This window comes from Taurulus bubalis (assembly GCF_910589615.1).
Source record: "Taurulus bubalis genome assembly, chromosome: 14".
Taxonomy (NCBI): Eukaryota; Metazoa; Chordata; class Actinopteri; order Perciformes; family Cottidae; genus Taurulus; species Taurulus bubalis.
Window position 1 is genome coordinate 10,447,795 of NC_136602.1, and position 18,839 is coordinate 10,466,633.

At 37.2% G+C, this 18,839-nt stretch overlaps 1 protein-coding gene across 1 annotated transcript in view; it reads right to left on the reverse strand.

Moving 5' to 3' along the window:
- Positions 1-1,156: 1,156 nt before the first annotated feature.
- Positions 1,157-18,839, reverse strand: part of LOC306747009 (VPS10 domain-containing receptor SorCS3-like) — a gene marked incomplete at both ends in the record, with an annotated part of 39,900 nt that continues 22,217 nt past the window's right edge. Inside the window, 20 exons of the mRNA XM_079230000.1 lie at positions 1,157-1,221; positions 7,616-7,776; positions 7,891-7,996; positions 8,861-8,960; positions 9,427-9,561; positions 9,851-9,963; positions 10,277-10,400; positions 10,737-10,870; positions 11,135-11,321; positions 12,292-12,463; positions 12,978-13,091; positions 13,551-13,684; positions 13,837-13,954; positions 14,191-14,298; positions 15,154-15,245; positions 15,358-15,434; positions 15,808-15,910; positions 16,806-16,952; positions 17,775-17,954; positions 18,222-18,311. Of these exons, the coding sequence (XP_079086126.1) occupies positions 1,157-1,221; positions 7,616-7,776; positions 7,891-7,996; positions 8,861-8,960; positions 9,427-9,561; positions 9,851-9,963; positions 10,277-10,400; positions 10,737-10,870; positions 11,135-11,321; positions 12,292-12,463; positions 12,978-13,091; positions 13,551-13,684; positions 13,837-13,954; positions 14,191-14,298; positions 15,154-15,245; positions 15,358-15,434; positions 15,808-15,910; positions 16,806-16,952; positions 17,775-17,954; positions 18,222-18,311 (2,460 nt within the window). The remainder of the gene's footprint in view (positions 1,222-7,615; positions 7,777-7,890; positions 7,997-8,860; positions 8,961-9,426; positions 9,562-9,850; positions 9,964-10,276; positions 10,401-10,736; positions 10,871-11,134; positions 11,322-12,291; positions 12,464-12,977; positions 13,092-13,550; positions 13,685-13,836; positions 13,955-14,190; positions 14,299-15,153; positions 15,246-15,357; positions 15,435-15,807; positions 15,911-16,805; positions 16,953-17,774; positions 17,955-18,221; positions 18,312-18,839) is intronic.

Sequence of the window (18,839 nt, forward strand, 5' to 3'; positions counted from 1 at the left end):
TACTGTACATTCCTTTACATTCCTTCTTTCTCTATGTACAAGTTTACAATATTTCTACTTCTAAGGCCATACCATACGTTCATGTTCAAACACCACATTTTTCATTGTGTACCATCATCTGATGAGTCATTTAAAGCACCATGTTACCTACCGGTAACAAAGCAAAACCAACTCCATATTCCTTTCCGATATTCCTTTCTTATAAGCATTTACAACAGTCAGATTTTGATACTTTTAATATAAAGATTCATTAGTGTATATTTACAACTCAAAGACCTCTAGTTATAGGACGGTGGATGTAAATATGTATCGCGTGAAGTAGGGTAAGATGTATTCTGTCTAAAACTGACACTTCTTTTATTGTTTGGGTTATATTATCTTTTCTGGATATACAGAAAATAGAACAATTTTTAAAAACTAAATAAAAAGGTTAACCTTGAGAAATGTGATTGCCTTTTGGTTCAAATTGTCTGTTCAAGGGAAACATTAAAAAGTACTGTTAAGATTTCATTTGTATTACATTAAATGGATTCATCATTTTAAGCCCTGTAATATGACATTCCTTAAGGGCTGAAAAATCCTTGGAGTGAGTCATGATCATTCTCTGTCATTCAATGCAGAATTGAAAGTAACTTCTATACATATGCACTGAAGCCTGCACATTGTGTCTCTTGTACTGAAGCGTTACATTAATGACAGTTTTCTCATTTAACTGTTTCTTATATGTAGCTTCTGAGGTATATCATTTCAACAACTCGGTTTTTCCAATGCCATTTTCCTCCAAATGAACAAAAACGATGACATGTCACAAGCAGTGAAGAATTCATTAAAAGTTGAGTATTCATAAAATAGATGGAGTTGATGTAGAGCTGTGAATCTTCCGGCTAGTTGGATTTTTTTCTGCTAGCTAACGTTATCAGCCAATTTAAGCAATTCACCGCCCTAAAACTAGAGGCCCTGGAGTCTGGCTCGGTGGATTGATCTTCATCAAGTATTATAAAGATACGTACTCTACCCGTGTGGGTTAAAAACATGACTTTGAACGATAGCAGCTATCACAGTGAAATGTGTATATAAAAAGAAAACAATGCCAACAAAGGAAACAATTTTAGCACAATTGTAACACAACAATCTGTACTTACTCAGTAACAGAGTCTTAGACGTTAGTACAGTTTGGAAATTCCCTTGTAACAATTCTCTCCATATTTCTTCCACATCCTCCTGAAAACATGCAAACAAAAAATAAAAACAGACTGAATACAGGGAGAGTCAACTGCTTAGACATTACATGCACATCACACGTTGCTTGTTTTGAGGATATGATAATGAAAGAGACTCTTCTTTGATATTTCTGCTTCGCCTACATGACATTGATTTTGGGGTCAAGGAATAACTGCCTTCAACATCAACCAATCAACACACAATTCAATCTGGCTTTCTATCTTATCTTTATACTTGGAGTTCAAATGTTTTTATAAGCTTTTACACCTAATTATGAATTCATCAGCCAAGCATATTGGTTGAAAAGCCCCCTGTTGTCTCAAAGGAACATGGCCTATCCGAGCATGGCTGAGCTGGTGATGCGGGGCCGATAAGATTGGATCGCTGTGACAAGTGGGGTCGTTCAGATTGTGCAGACACTGTCTTATTCAAAGGTGGTACTTTTATCTCTAAACTGTGTCAGTAATTTAAATTCAGTGATTTGTATGAAGCTGCGTGAAGCCAATCTCATGTTCACCCGTATAACTAATAACTTGGCAGTAAATCTATCCAGGAAAAGCTTCAGTAGTAAGTTCCGATTTGCCATAGACAATATGAGCATATTTTAAGACTAAAACATATGTTGTCTTTAGGAAAATTTGAAAGGTTAAGGATAAGAGTAGTTTCAAAGTTTAAAATTAAGATCTGAAAAGTTAAAATTTAAGATTTAAATATCTAATGCCTCTATCACACAGAGAGCTGAGGAAATTGATTTGGCAAACTGGAAAACAGCTGCTTATTTACCTATCCAGCAGTTACGGAGCAACATTATCATTCATTTAGAGTTGTGCTTCTGGCCACCTGAATGAAAATCCACATTCAGTCTCTTTAAGCTCTACTTTTGACTGAGAAAATATCTCTTTAGCTGTTAAATGCTTCACTATGTTTACCAGCTAGTCTCTAACTTTGACGGTCTGCCGTTGGGTGCTATCCGGTAATGTTTAATGTATTTTTTGTGTTACCAACATTGTTGATATGAAATATAAATGATAGTGCATTAAGGATTTCACACAATTACAAATATAAATTACAAATGTTTATATCACTGAATACAATATAATTGTTTTTTTAAAGGAGTAAACAGTGAATACGAGTGATGCATTAGTGCTAGTCTGTGATTGGCTATTAATACATTTAGTTAATGATGCAATGACTTGAGAGTTGATCTTAGTAGGAATGCGTTGCTTGTTAAATATGTTTTATTCTTCACACTCAAATAAGAACAGTTTTACTCCCTAGGTAGCTCTTCAATGTAAAAATTTAACTTTCAGTGAAATACTTGCATCACACCACATTCAAAGAAAGTTAATTCCCAGTGGATGAACATCCAGGGTCGTTGAGTGAATGTTGACTAAATAACGGTGGTAATGTAACTAACACTTTTTTTAATAGAAGTAATTTGTATTTCTCACATTGGTTTCTCACCTATTTTGTCCTCCATTTCTTTTACAGCTTGAGCCCATGTGAGCTGCAGGTTAATAATTCACAACCACTTTGTAATCACATAAATCATTACATCATTGCATTACAGTTTTCATTTGAATCTGCAAAATCTTATTTTAAATGTTCTAATCTTCATTTCTACCTTTATACATTTGGACTTTACTTCACAGCTCCTGCTGCACTGTGAAACCTACGGCCAACAGAGTCTGCTTTTTCTTTCCAAAGCCATTTGGACTAAAATGAGAACATGTAAAATCACTGAACCCAGACATTAATTAAATTCAAACTGGTAATGTCTTTTCCTCTGGTAAGGGGCATGTTTTCATTGGTTGGAGCAAGGCCTACCTACGGCGATGGAAACATATGTACTTCATCAAATATATTTCAGAGGCATATGAAGTTTATACTAGGCATATTGCAAGTACAATTAAATAAACATATTTAATTATTCACAATGTAATAGTGATTAATGAAGCCAATGTTCACAAGGGATGAATGATTGCTGGACACAGGCCTGAACTAACAGATGATTGATCATCATATACTCTTGTAAAATGGATACAACAGACTTGTTTCCCCAGCCAAAATCAGACTGCATGAACATCAAACCCAGCTTCTGAGTATTAATTAAACAGCAGGGTGTATATTAATTAATCTAGCGAGCCACAGATCAAAAGGTCCCATGCTGATCTGCCCTTTTCTAAATAAACATTTTCGAAAGCAACCAAAAAGGAGTTGATTTGTTTCAGATCAGCAAAGACTTGTAAAAGTACAAACAGATGAGAAATTAAGAAAAGCCAAAGGGCCTGAGCAACAAGAAAAACAGCCTGCAGGCCACATGTCTCGGTCAGGAGTACTGCAATGCTACTTTTGTCATATAGTTTCTGCAGATACTGAGTAGTTCTCATCTAAAAGACATTACTGTGGATGTCATAGCAATCAAAAAGTTAACTTGTCATCGTGATTATTTGGTTACTGTGCTGCAGTTACTTGTGGCGTTAGATTTGCAAATAAATGACACATTGCGTTGATAAAGAGAGGCTGAACTTATACAACTGAAACCCTGTACTTGGTGTCAACACTAAAATACAATTGAAAGTAATAGAAAACAGATGCTCAGTGATGATTTGTGTAATGACAGTCATCTTGTAAATCCTGTATTAGTGTCTGAGCACTTAGTATACCATTACAAATTCATTAAAATGTCATAATATAGTATAGAATAACAAATAGTCATAGTATAGTATGTCATACAAATTTAATAAAACATGTGAACGTATAAAATGTCATATAAAGTTATGGTATACTATGTCATGAAACTGTGATGGTATAAAAAAATTTTTTATAAACAAGTCATAATATGTAATTTACATGTTATAGTAAAGCTTGTCATAGTCATTAAATCTAATTAACTTATTTGGTTAAATAAAAGGTAAATATTAATAATATTAATAATAATAGATTGTAAAGCCCTCTGGGACATCACAACACATATGTGTAGTAGTATAGTAGCAGTTGTATGTCATAAATCAGTAAACATGTCATAGTAAATAAACACTAGCATAGTATGTCGAAAAATGTCCTAATACAGTAATATTATATAGTATGTAAAAAACTTCAGTGCAGTTTGTTCAATATAGTGTGTCATATAAAGTCTTAAAAATGTCATACTATAGTTTTGTAAAAAAAAAAAGGAATAGTTTAGTCTGTTAAAAAAAAAGTTTAAAAAACTCAAAGTAAAGTATGTTGAAAAAAGGTAATATAAAAGTAGTAATATTGTCACTCATTCCACCACTTCATAGATCGTTTTAACTCCACGCTTGTTTGCTAACCCTCCTCTCATTTCAGATCCTCCCACTCTGACCGCATCAGCTCTCATTCCCCTCACCTGGTTCTCCACGCCCATCTCACCTGCAGCACATCCTCTCATCTGTCCCTCACTATTTTAGCCCTTTCACTTGCACTTGTTCCCTGCTAGATTGTCTTGTATTGTGCGTTCTGTTATGTTGAAAAAAGTCAGCGTATAGTAAAAAGAAAAGAAAAAATTGCCACCTTAACATGGAGAAATAGTTTGAGTGGCTCAGGGATCCTGGGAGCTATGTTGTCCGGGGCATTAGCTCCTGGTAGGGTTTACCAAGGCAAACAGGTCTCGGGGAGACCCAGACAAGAGCGATTAAGGCCACGGACTTCAGCCACCTTGTCTGGACCAGGGAAACCAGGACCCTCCTGTAGCCAGACCCAGGAGGCAAGCTCACCGGGAGCACCTGGTGGACGGGCTCTCGCCCAGTCGGGCTCAGCTCAAAGAAACAACATGGAGCAGCCCCCCTTTGGACCCACCACCCGGAGGGACAAGCATCGGGGTCAAGTGCAATGAGACCGGGCAGCGGGCAGGGCCGGGAGTCTGGGCCCAGGAATTTACTGGTCGGTCTACGTTCTGACCCTCACTTATGGTCAAGATCTTGGGTCGTGACCGAAAGAACGAGGTCGAGGCTACAAGCGGAGAAAATGAGTTTCCTCCGTAGGGTGGCCGGGCTCAGCCTTTGAGATAGGGTAAGGAGCTTGGACCGCAGGAGGGGACTTGGAGTTGGGGTCGCTACGCCTGCACGTCGACAGGATTCAGCTGAGGTGGTTTTCCACTGGAGGTTTTCCAGAACCCATACTGGTAGGAGGCCCCGGGGAAGACCCAGAATACGCTGGAGGGATTACATCTCCCAGCTGCCCAGGGAACGCCTCAGATCTCCCAGAATGAGTTAGAAAATGTAGTGGGGGAGAGGGAAGTCTGGGTCAGCTTGCTGGGCCGGTTGGGCCTGCTGCCACTGCGACACAACCCGGGATGAGCGGATGACGATGGATGGATGGATGAACTGAATTTAAAGCTGCAGGACAATTCATTTCAGTTCATTTTTCTAAAATTAGGTACTTTAATGTACATTATTTAAAAGCTTTCTGTTATATATTGTATTTTGGAAATCCAGCCCTTATTTGACTTGAAATAAGAGAAGAACGTTTATTTATTAATATCATGTGTATATTTACAATTCATCTAGAAATTGGACAATACATATTGTTGGGATTTTATTCAACTGAACTTTCTTTATTTGATTTGACAGTCAGTTGTTGACTACATACAGACGTTAATAAAACTGTTAAGCTACTTCAATATATATGGAACTAAAGTTAGACATTATTGGGATGTTCTGGACGTTTGAATGAGGAAATTCTCTCTAATTGGACCTTGTTGAATTTTAATTTAATTCCCCTGGTAAAGTATGTTAAACTGATGATATAGCATGTTTAAAAAGCCATAGTATTGTATGTCAAAAAAAGTAATAAAGGCATAATATAGTATAATGAAACTTCAAAGTAAATAGAAAAAAGTCATAGCATAAGATTTTGAACCAATTCATAGTTGAGTAGTACAGTATGTCGAAAGCAGTCATAGTATAGCGTGTTGAAAAAAATCATAGAATTGTATGTTGAAAGAAATTATGAAAAATAGCATGTCGAAAAAAGTTATAGTATATCTTGTAAAATGGCATCGTTGACAAAAGTAAGACACCATTTGTGTTGTAGTGTTGTACAGTCACAGTATAGTATGTTTTTTTTTTTAAAAGTCGAACTAAAACCATAGTACAGTATTTTATTAAAAGTCTTAGTCTAGTCTGTTGGGGAAAAAAGTCACAGTATGTTGAAAAGTAAAAAAAAAATCATGGAATAGTAACTTGAAAAGTAGTTATGTGAGTTATGAAAAAGTCACAGTATGGTATGCTGAAAAAAAAGGGATACAAAATTCATAGTACAGTATGTCCAAATTGATGAAAAACAGTCATGGTATGGCCTGTCGAAAGTATGGTATGGCATAAAAAAGGTAATAAAAAATATGGTATAGCAAGGATATGAAGGAAAAAAAAGGACATTGTATAATATAATGTAATATGTCCATGAAATTGACATAATATAGTATGTCAGAGAAATATCAAAAAAATGTCACAAGAAATGTCACAGAGAAGTCTTTAAAATGTCACGAACTGTCATTAAAAATGTCATATTTAACTTATCTCGTGAAAATGTTATAAAAAAGTCATAATGTCATGTAAAAAAAAGTGAGTGTGGTTTTTCAAATAATATATCGTATAGTATGTCCGAATAAACTATATTAAAGTTAGACAAATAAATTGTCATAACATACTATGTATGAAAAATGTCACATTCCAATAAAAAACATTATGTTATCATGAAATCATGTCATAAAAATGCCATGAAAAAGTTTGGGTATACTAGCCATGAAGTCAGACTGTCACAAAAATGTCAAGACAAGTTTTATATATATATATATATATATATATATATATATATATATATATATATATATATATATATATATATATATATGTCATATTGTATGTCATGAAGATGCCATAACAATCTCAAAGTATACTATGACTATAACATAATGTCATAACATATAATAACATTATAAAAAGTGCCATATTATAATAAATCATAATAATGTAAGAGTCTAGTATATCATACAAAATGTGATAGTACAGTATGTCACAACATTTTCAAAATTTTATTTATTTTAGAGTATCCCATCAAATATTATAAAAAGGTCATTGTATTATTATGAAACAAAAATGCTACACTAAAGGACGTCACAACAAATTACAACAAAATACAACAACAAAAAAAGTCTACAGACATGAATATTCTGGATTTAATTTAGTCTTAGAAATAAAGGGTCATCCCACCTGTAAAATACTGTTGTTTTCAACATCCACTCTTTAAAAATGTGGCATTGCTGATTTGACTAAAATAAACCTTGCCCCACCACAACTGAAAGTACGTTATATTTTGTACAACACCTAATAACTGTTAATGGTGGAAAGTAATACACGTGGAGCTGACTTACCTCTACTCCTGGCCTCCAGCTCCTTTTCCATGAGTTCTTTCGGAGAGGGAAACTCACTGAGCTTGACCTTTGACATGTCGTCATTCTGACCGACTGTACTGATCACCTCCGGTTCCTTCTCATGACTGTCCTCAGCTTGAACGTGGATCCAAGGGATTTTCCTAATGACGAAGAATTAGCAGAGCAGCTGTCTAAGGTCTTCACGAACAACAAATTTAAATGCAATTTAAAAATAGAATTCAATACAATTCACTGTCTTATCCAAGTGAACACACCTTTTGAACTTGTAGATGAAGAATGCTGCTAAGCCAACAAAGACCACGGTGACCAGCACCAGCATGGCTGACCCACTGTGGATGGAGTTGGAATCCACAAGTGGTGCTGAAAGTCAAATGGGTCACATGAGCGCCACATTTCGAAAAAAAGACAAATGCTTTCTTTTTCCCTTTAACTGTGTCTTATTTTGCGGAGATCCCTTTGATTGCCTCATGTCATGTAACAACTGCAGGTACAGTTTGAAGAGCGGCTCTATGCATGTTTTCCCCTCAGGGTAATAAAAGGAATCTTTAGGAGGTCTCCTCCCTCTGCCAGGGGTCCGTCATGTAGGTAGCATATGCATAGTCATGGCTTTTTAAATGCTGAGATGCAATTTTCAAAGTATTCCCCCTCGCCTCCCATCTTTCTCTCCTTGAGAGAGAAGCCTATGAAGTGTTTGACCTTTCTGGATCATTTTAAAGGCAACCCAGACCTTTCTTTGCAGACACAAATGAAGACAGATCCATTGGTGGATGAAAAGGGTAAAGCCAAGCAGGGTTGATCGACACGTTTTTGCGATATGCTAATGAGCCAGTGACCCTGCCGATTTCCTCATTGCATACCAAATGCCCTCTTTGTCAATCGTGTGATTGATTGGCTGGTTTCAAAAGGGAACTACTGTCTCACAGCCTCAAGTGCAAAACTGATGTACTGTGAAATATATTTAAATCATGTGATATACAGTATCATATAAATCTCACTCAGGGTTTCTGGTTGTCTTTGTTTGGGTAAAACTCAATCTCAAATCATAAAAAAGACGTGGTTTTTTACAACTTTAAACAGCACAAATACACTGTAGACATAATGTACTACATTGGCATAAATTATGTAAAATATACCTATTTGAATACTTTTGGATGTACGTGCGAAAGGTTTTTAGATGCAATAATTGGTTTGCAGGCACAACGGGCGGGTTACAAACAAACTTACCCAAAGTTTGCTGAGTCATGTACACAATAATGTGAATATTCGCTTTCAGCTCAAACTGGATCAGGCCTTGGTTCAGGGCAGTGACAAAAATATCTGATATCTGTTGTATGTATAAGGTAAGACACAAAAACAGAGAATTATATAATGTGTAACGATAAATACAAATAAAATCTATGTCAGGTAAAATATCTTCTCATTATATTATCAACTGGTAAATCATACATCATCGAGTCTTGCAAAAAACTATACAAAAGTGTTGAGTGTTGAGTGTGAAGGTTTAGACAGGAGGTGAATAGTTTAGCATCCCATACGGACTGTGATCAGGGGGAAACAGCTAGCCTGGCTCTCTCCATAGTTCACCTAAACACCCTAATGACATTTTTGACTAATTCACATGTTACAGCACCCCCTAAATCAACAACATGTCCTTTTTACAGTTCTATTGTGGATACAATAATAAACAAGATATCATTTGTTGATTTGGCAAAAGGGTTCATATCGTTTTTTTCATACTGTGAAGTTCACATGATAACAAAGTTAATATTTTTATACATTATGGTTCTTACCGTCTCTAGAGCCTCCTCACTCCCCCTCTTGTGCTCGCTTGATGTATGCTCATCAGGCAGGATAAAGAGCTCCGCTGTAGATGGCAGTCCAGGATACAAAGACACCAGAAGCTGATCTTCTAGGACCCCGGACACCTGCAACGATGAGACAACTTAACAGGCAGGTATTACGTTTGGACTGTTACTTCTAAACTTTAAACATTTTAGCATCAGCTTGATTTTAAATTCAGACTAAATAACAGCGTTTGGTTACTGTCGTCAAAGGTAACATAAAAAAAAATGAAATTACACAGATGGACCATAACAAAATTGTGACTGCCTTATCAATACTGCATACAGATATTAAATAGTAAAGACCATGAAAGCCGCTGGTGGCCAATGTTGGCTCCAGGAAAGACCTCGGAGCAATATGTCCTCTATGTACCTGTGACAGAGCTGTCCGCACCACGCGACCTATGTCCTCCCTCCACTCTGGGATGTCAGGATTGTGCTCATCAAGAGCCAGAGAGAATGACAACAGCAGCGACCTGAAGAATTCTTAAAAAAAAATGCGAATTGATGTCTGTTAGAATATGAATGTTACTTCTGGTTTCGTTTTTGATTAATCTGATGTTCAGTTTTGTCTTTTCTCATTTGGCAACATACGCCTTGAAGTTAATTGCTCCTCAAGATTTCGTGTTCGCTCTCCGTGACGTTTTATTCATTAGATAAGTCCATGTTGACAACAACGTGCCGATGCTTGCAGCGTGGACCGAGAGGCATCATACTTTCCCCGAGAAAGCATATTGCATATTCATGTAACGTGCATCACATCAATTAAAGTGCTTTGAAGACTGTCTCCCCCACTCACCTTTAACAGTTATAACTTTTGAATCCTGCATTACGGTGCTCCCAGAAGCAACCTGGACCGTGACCTTGTTTTTTCCCTCTCTCTGCAATGTGTATGAAATGCTTCCTTCCAAGGTTATAATGGGCTGGAATTTAAATGGAAAAACACAGAGAATTTCACAGAAAACCCTGCATCCTCTCAGCCGAATATAGAATACTACGTACATGCAGCCCTTGACATACTGTATAATGAGGAAGTGCTGCAGCAAATACAATCAATGTGATTAATAAATATGACAAGCTTCCCAGATTTTCCAGAAAGACGGTGAAGTCACATTTAACATGATTTGAGTGAAGGCTTTTAAGATTTACACTTTGTTAACAACACCGCAAGGACATCAAGAGAAGATGGAAAAGACTGCAGTAAACGAACAAAAAGTAGAACTGGAACAATAGTTAGAGTGGGAGTAGAAGCTCCTCACCTCGGAGCTGTTGTCAAACCACCAGAAGAAGGTCAATGTTCTGGTGTGACTCGGCCATACCACTGCAGTCAGATTAACCTCCTTCCCCCTGATGGCTACAATAGGGGCGGCGAGATATATACGCTCCACTGGACCTGCGGCAGCAACAAATACACCACCACATACACACATACACGCATTACACATGTGTGTAAACAAAAGCAAGAGTAAAACACACATAACATTTAGCTCCTTGGGTTATGTATTTCCATTTTCCAAGGTTGAAACGCATAAAAGTATTACAGCCATGACTAAAATGAAATTCTGCAGAGTGGGAACGTGACTATCCATGAAAGGTATGAGATTCACGCTATATGCACTGCCGCAGGGATGAGTAATGGTGTTATTTATTCACATACTAGTGATGTGTAAAAACAGTGTGCTGCTGTCGGATCCCTGGTTGTTTTCAGCAGAAGCTGTCACTCTGTAAATCCCAGTCGTTCTGTAGACATGGTTGATGCCATCATCGGTCCTGCTCAGGTTAGAGTATGTGATCTTAATGCCGTCCCCAAAGTCTAGCTGGATGCTGGTCCTCAACGAGTCTCCCTGTGGACAGGCGGTAACGCATGGCATCTGTCACTACAGCTTAGGTCAGGATACTTCAACAATATCACATACAAGTGAAATAAGCGCAGTCTGCTTCTAAAGTGCTTTGGCTGAGATGTCTATGAGCTGCGTCACAAACACTTTACAGGTGGATATGAATGTAAGGAGACAGAAATTCAACTGAGAAAAGAAGAGGAAAAGTAAAAAGAGTGCAACAGAGGTCTTGAAAGGGTCCTGAGGATGTATTTATTATCTGGTGACATCTTGCCAGCTGATAAATTCATACAAAACAAATACACATAGACCCAATATTAAACTTTTTTTCACCTTTTTCACCTTTTTTTCACCTAAAGAACAACAGATGAACTAAAACATACTTTCTTCCTATCTCCTTGTGGCATGTAGCGATGCAAATTGCTTTGCTTATATTCCACCATTATTTGAGATATCTGCATTTCTGCCAGACTAATATAAAAGGTCAATAGGGCTTAATTTGACTCAAAATATTTAAAAAAATAATACAGTTCTCAAAAATTTTAGTTTTGAGTAAAATATCTCAAAAACTGAAACATGATTGATCGTCATGCCATTTCACTCGCACTCCAATGCCCCCCTAATAACTAGTTATGCTCTGACCTTTTATTTATCGCCATCATCATGTCAAAATCTTAATTTGTCTAAGACTGAACAATATATTTGTAACCAGAGACCCAGAAAACATATGGCATTAATCAGCCTCAGCTCTATGCTGTGTTTAGTGTTGAATAGCACACGCGTGCTAACACACTATACTAACAGCATACTGTGATTATTATTGAGAGCATATTAGCATGTTGGCGTTAGTATTTAGCTCACAGAGCATCCAGTCATGCAAGTCTTTGGGATATTTTTGTTGAACTGACCCTTTAAAACAATTCACAGAACTCCAGCTACTGATAACACCACAGTGATTTTAGGCGATGCGACTCACATCATCGAGGTAGATCATGAAAGTAACGTTGCTTCCAACAGTTGCACTGAGCTCTCCTTGACTGGTGGACAGCCGTAGGCCTCGGGGGGGTCTGGGACGACACGCCTGCCTCTTGGGCGAGTACACGTTCCTTCCTCCCTCCTTACAGTTATTGGACAAAACCTTTCGATACCTTTGAAGCATAAAGCAAAAAAAAAGACAAGTGTTTACATACTATGCAGTAGCATACAACTTGTACTTTGGTGAATAAAGACTTGCGGCAATTGATATTAATCACACTGAAACTTCAGAATGCTACTTTCAATATAACTTCACAAAGAAAGGGCAACATTTTTTATTTTTGTATGTGTTTCAGAGCTGTTTCACCACCATGTCAATGTCTCAGCAGATCCTCGTTCATTGTGGGAGAAAAGTGTCTATCGACAGCACACACATTTACAGTACAATGCATCCTGGCCTATATTGAGTGTGAACATGCTGCAAACTCAAAACCGGCTCAGTATCATAATGTATTATGAAATTGGGACACAGTCTAGGTTACTTTTTTTCAGCTCTACTCAGAGACTTTTTCCTGAACCATTGAGAAAGTGAACCATTATTTTCTGTTTGCGTTCGAGACAATGTGACAAACAAGCCGAGTGGAATAATATTGTTTTGTGATGGATTAAACACTGGGGGCCACTTACCCTGTGCTGTTAAGAAAGCTTTGGCTGGTGCTGCAGCTTTTAGTCGCACCATTTGGATTAAACCAAAAAGCAGGGGAGCACTTCCCGTCCGCCTGGCGTTCCCACCCATAATCACTGCCAACAAAACATGACACTTCATAAATGATAAACACTGCACCTCAAACAATCTAGCTTTTATAGTGGGGCAAATGCTTTTGCAGTTGGTGCTTCATCGCATATTTTAAGACCATAACCAGAGACACTATTGTCAGACAAGCAGGATCAAACGGAATTTTCGACAGATGGATAAATTATATTTAAAATTAATTTAATGATTAATTATTAATTGAATTCTAATAAGTCATTTGACATTATGCAAATTACAGTAGCATAAGAAAAAGTTCCTAACTCCCAACTAAAATTTCAAAACTATAATTAGATTCGATGAATAAAGTCATCCTGTTTTACAAGTAAATGTGGAATGTAAGATGTATATTAGGGCAGATAAAGTTCTGCAAACTGATACGATCTGTTTTTGATCACAAATGTCTCCGTATAGTCTTAGTTGAGAAAGCTAAGAGAAGAAGTCCTTACCATTCAAAATCATAGGCTGTGCAGAGGCATGGCTCTGAGGAATAGATCCTTGAATAGTCCTGGGTCAGCATGCAACGGTTGCCTGGCCTGCGCTTCATGAAGTTCTGCTTCTCGCCCATCACACACAGCTCTCCCTATCCAACGAATAACAATATGTTTTGGTTTTTCACAAGACTGAAAGAAACTTGTTCATGCATTAAGCGAGTGTACTATGTTTACAGTGACGACGGACAAACATGCATATCTTTAAGCTGACAATAAATCAATAATTGTATATCCCTGTAACCTTGTTGTGCAGGTGCCATGTTTGATAATCTCCATCCATACATCTCCTGTTAAAGAGGCCTTTGTAGTCGATCTTTATCAGCTGCCATTCTGACCGATGACTGAAGTGTCCAAAAAAGCTAGAAGATGATTCAACAAAATGCAGATTTTAGATGAAACCATCTTGAGATACATATATACAGGTTTCTGATATGATGGTGTACTGTTATAATAGAACCTGCAAATCTGATTCATTTATGCTGACAGACAAGATAGGTGGACCTTTCTTTGTTTACATCCACAGAAGAGCAAATTCCTCAAGCCTGATAATATTTGTTTTAGTCCTGCTGGACTGTACTTGTCTGTCTCTGCTTACGTGATAATGTGATTGTCAGATTCTGGCTCCATTAAAACGCCGTCCACATACAGAGGGGCCAAGGAGAAACTGTGACGGTCCCATTTTTTTCCTTCGTCTAGACTGATCCTTTAAGAAAAAAAAGAAAAACAACAGCTGTCAACACATGAACATCTGTCTTTCTGTTCATCCATCCATGTTTATGTCTCTGCAGTGGCATGTATATATATATATATATATATTTATGTATTTTGTTTTCTTTATGCATACAACATTAAACATTGCAAGCATAGAGGTTAAGCAGGTACAAAAGCAAGGTACAAAGAAATATGATTTTAAAACAAAATGTCAGGCGATTTAGCTTTTGTCACAGTTGAAAAATGGAGCACCTAAGATTCTCTTCAATGTGAAAAATTATCTCGACACCGAGCTGAACAATAGAACAAATGTTCCTCGTCCCAGGGAAATTTTTGAAGGTGACAAAACAATGGAAAAGAGAGATATGACTCAGGTTGTAACATTAAAAAATAGATTTGTGGGGGGGCGGGGGGGGTTCAAATCACCTTTCCTAGAGCTTAATCACTTTTGACAGGACTGTAATGTGCAGGGACATCAAAGTAGATAGTGTTACAAAGCCCCTGCAATATGAGGGACTTATGGGGCATTCTCCGTCTCATATTTCCACCCTGCTCCACTCCACATTTACATAAAAGCACTCAAACCATCATATCTAAGCAAGAGTACAAAGCTGTAACATACTCTCTTGTGTTGGAAATGATTCTGACAGTTCTGAAGCTGCAGTGCCGATATAATAATCATGCAAACTTGGTCCATCAGCATTTGAAAACGTAATCATATGCTGCATCAAAAACAGAGAGAAAACTGAAATTATACCCAGATAATTCCCTCTGTAAGTGCAACCCCTAACCTTCCGATCTACAGTTATTATAATGTCAGCTGTTGATGAACAGTAGCTACACCTACCATAGGTGTCGAATAGGCGTTACTGCATGTAAGACTGCAAGCAAAGCCCCTCCATTGTCAAGAAACCAAACGTTGTGCTCTTCATCAAAAATCTGTATCGGTGCACATTGAAAACAAAAACAAATTTTCTCCACTTATGACAGCACACTTTCAATATGAATATATAATCTGTTTAAGATAAATGTATGTGGTATGCAGACCCACCTGTCTCCAGCTATTTCCTGCATCAGATGTTATAAACATCCCAAGGTTAGTGGAGGACAGCTCTGTTCCGATATTCCCTGAGTACAAAAGCATGAATAATTTCACTCTGTCTCTATTTACATAGCAAAGACTCCATAACACAACTATATGAACCATCACCTGATAAAATCGTTAAAGAGTTATTTTTTTTTAATCTGTGCATGCCCTTATTTTCCACTGGAGGACACGTCTATGACTTACTGCAACCTAATCATCTCATACATAATATGAGATTTAGGAGTTGAAGTTTCAGTATCTGATTTCAATGACAGAAAGAGGGCACTGTACAATTCATTTTGTGGCTTTTTCGTGGTTGCACTGTTACAATGCATTTATTTGAGAAAGTAGGGATACCTCTAATCTGATCAGTTTAATCTATAAATCAAATGCTCTTCCTTGAGGTAACTGTACCTGCAGCCACAATGATTCCTGGCACAGACTTTTTGCTGGTGATGGGTCCAGACGTGTAGGGATTCTCCGACATCTCCAGATGAAGATGCAGCGAACAAAATGGCTGTCAACAAAACGGATTCCAATGGAGCACAGATGGAGACAATATATATCACACAGATCTTCACAAAAGCAATTATAATTTGCTTTGCCTTCAAATTATGCTTCCCGTTGAGAGAAAAGTGCTAACATTCTCAGATGCCATTCATAAAACAAAGATACTTTGTTCCTTTCATATTCTCTGCCTGGAAAAAAAGCCAGAAAATGGCTGTGAGGACACAGAGGGCATTTGAATTGTTTCATTCTAAAGCAAACAAGGCATGTAATTAAAAATCCCCAAGATGCACTGATAAAACTGGAAAAATTGATTAAAATCATTTTCACTCATCTCTCAGAATAAAGCGCAGTGAAAAACATCAATACATTTTTTTTTCAAACAGCAGAGGTTGGAGGGGAGTCAGAAAGCAGAGAGGAGCATAGTGGTCATCTGTATGACAAAGAGAAACACAGTAACCTGCTATTAACTGAACAATATACATTATTTCAAACAGATTCTCAAGACCATACTGACTGAATTAGATGAATACCCTACCCGCTGAAAAACAGCACGGCCATATAATGTAATTCAGTGTAATCTAACATTCATTAGTCCAATGTGACTACAGGTAGTAAATTGAAATCACAGAGGTTAATGGAAAGTCTGGACCCCTGAAACTATACACGATGACACTTTGTGCTTTACACTGATAATAAGAAAAATCCAGCCGAGCATCTCATCTGCCATTTAGGAGGCTCATGCTGAAGCTGGCAACTCGCCCTGTGCAAATATGGCTCTGAATCAAAGAACTTCTACAGCACAGCTGATGAGGTTGAAACATTTGATGAATGATATATGTCATAAGATTCCTTTTGCATAAATAAGAGCATAAATTCACTCCTGCCCAAAGGCGCAAGCTCACCAGAATGCAGTGAAGGTTATTTCCAGCCACATCAGCGGCAGGAGCTGGCAACAGGGCCCATGTTTGTCCCTTGTTGTATGAGATGAAAGTCTTGACGTGATTGTCCAGCAGTTTGTTTGCAAGATACATGCCGTTTATCCCCTCAACCTACAAATGAAAACAGCAATTATGCTGATGATCATCTGAAATACTTTCAGGATGTAACAATCATATTCATGATACTTTAGAGCTTAAAGGATGACTGGGTTAGTTGATGAACAGAAAATTAATCAATAATAATTTGAACATTGGAAGAAGAAGTAGTCAGACCCTTTACTTAAGTAAGCCATACAACAGTTTAAAAATACTCTGTTTCAAGTAAAAGTAATGCTTTCAAAATGTTAAAAAGTACAGAAGTATTATCAGCTAAATGTACGTGAAGTATCAAAAGTAAAACATACTCTTTACACAGAAGGGCACTGTTATGATTGTTCTTTGAAAGTCAGATCAGATGTATTGTAAGTAAAATCTTAATCTGAAGAGTAACTAGAAACTTTAACTGTGAAATACATGAATTGGACATGTACTAACTCTCAAAAGTAGTGGACTAGAAATATAGCATCATAAAATGGAAATTGAAAAAAATATACTGTATTTGAGTTAATGTACTTCCACCTCTGCATTAGGGTTTCTTAAATGTGAACATTTGCTGCTTTTCCCAGATTTTTTATATCACTTTAAAATGAATATGTTTGGTTTTCATACTGTTGATCAGATAAAAAGAGGTTATTTAAATATGTCCCCTGAATGAAATGTAATACAACATTTTACAGACAAAATGAAATTAATAGTCAGATTAATTGATAATGAAAACATTAATTACAATCACAGGTTAGTAAAGTAAAAAATTCTACTACTATGTGAAATAACTGGAAAGGGCATTAGCAGCGAAGTGACAGCAGCAGCCCATTAACAAAACTAACTACGCACCTTATAAAAGTCAACCAGTAGGTTACCGCCGGGTCCTCTGCTGGTTCTCAGGTTCTCTAGTGAAAGGGTAAAGTAGACCCCGGGGGAGTCTGAGATATACAGGCTGTAAGTGTTGTTCTGATTCCACTCCTGGACTGCAGCAAATACCTGCTTCTCATCCGTACTGATAATATGCATGTCCTGCATGGAGGTGTTGGTGACAGAAAGTGAGACAGATAGAGAGAGAGAGAGGAAGGGTGAGAATGACAGTTGCAAGCAAGAAAAAGACAAAAGAGACTTAAAAAAGAGGCCATGACTGTTGAAGAGATTTTTTAATAAAGTGTGACTCTTCTTCACAAAATAACAGTTGTACGACTTGTATTCTACAAAAACGAAACAATAATCTTGTTTCTTTAGGATAATACATTTCTTATTATCTGACAGTTATTTGGTGTCTTTGTAGCTTACCTTTGGTAGACAATATTTGGGTAATTTCATCCGCTTGAAGGATTCTCTCATGTAGGCGACAAAGTAGCTGGCTCGTCCTGACTTGGTTACCTTTGCAATGAAGTCAAGAAAGCTTTGTCATTCTTTAAATAGATCCCATAGGGATGGGAGGTTTATACAAGACATCCCAAATATTAAAGTTAAAAACAAATCTAAAATGTCTCGGGAAGGAGGTGTATTCATTTGCAACACATGACTGACTTGATAAAAACGTTTAGAATTTTACTCAACAGTGTCAAAAGCGGATTAAAATTACATGCACAACAGAAATTATTATCATTATCTCAGTTAGTCTAAAGCTAAGAAGCACTGCAAATTGTGTTGGTTTTATCTACAGTGTGTCTTAAAGATCTTAATGCACTTTCCCATCCACTAACAGGCAGGGTAACACTTCTTGATTGCTTATTTTCTAATCAACTAGAAGGATGGTGTTTGTCCCCCAACACACTACATTAGGGCTCTAATGGAATAATCTATCGAAAATCAATGAGCTGCATTTTCCCAGGCCACATTTTTGAGGATGTTGCACTTGGCTGTTCCTTCTCTCCCAAGAGACTTTGGAGGTGTTGAAGACTGCTT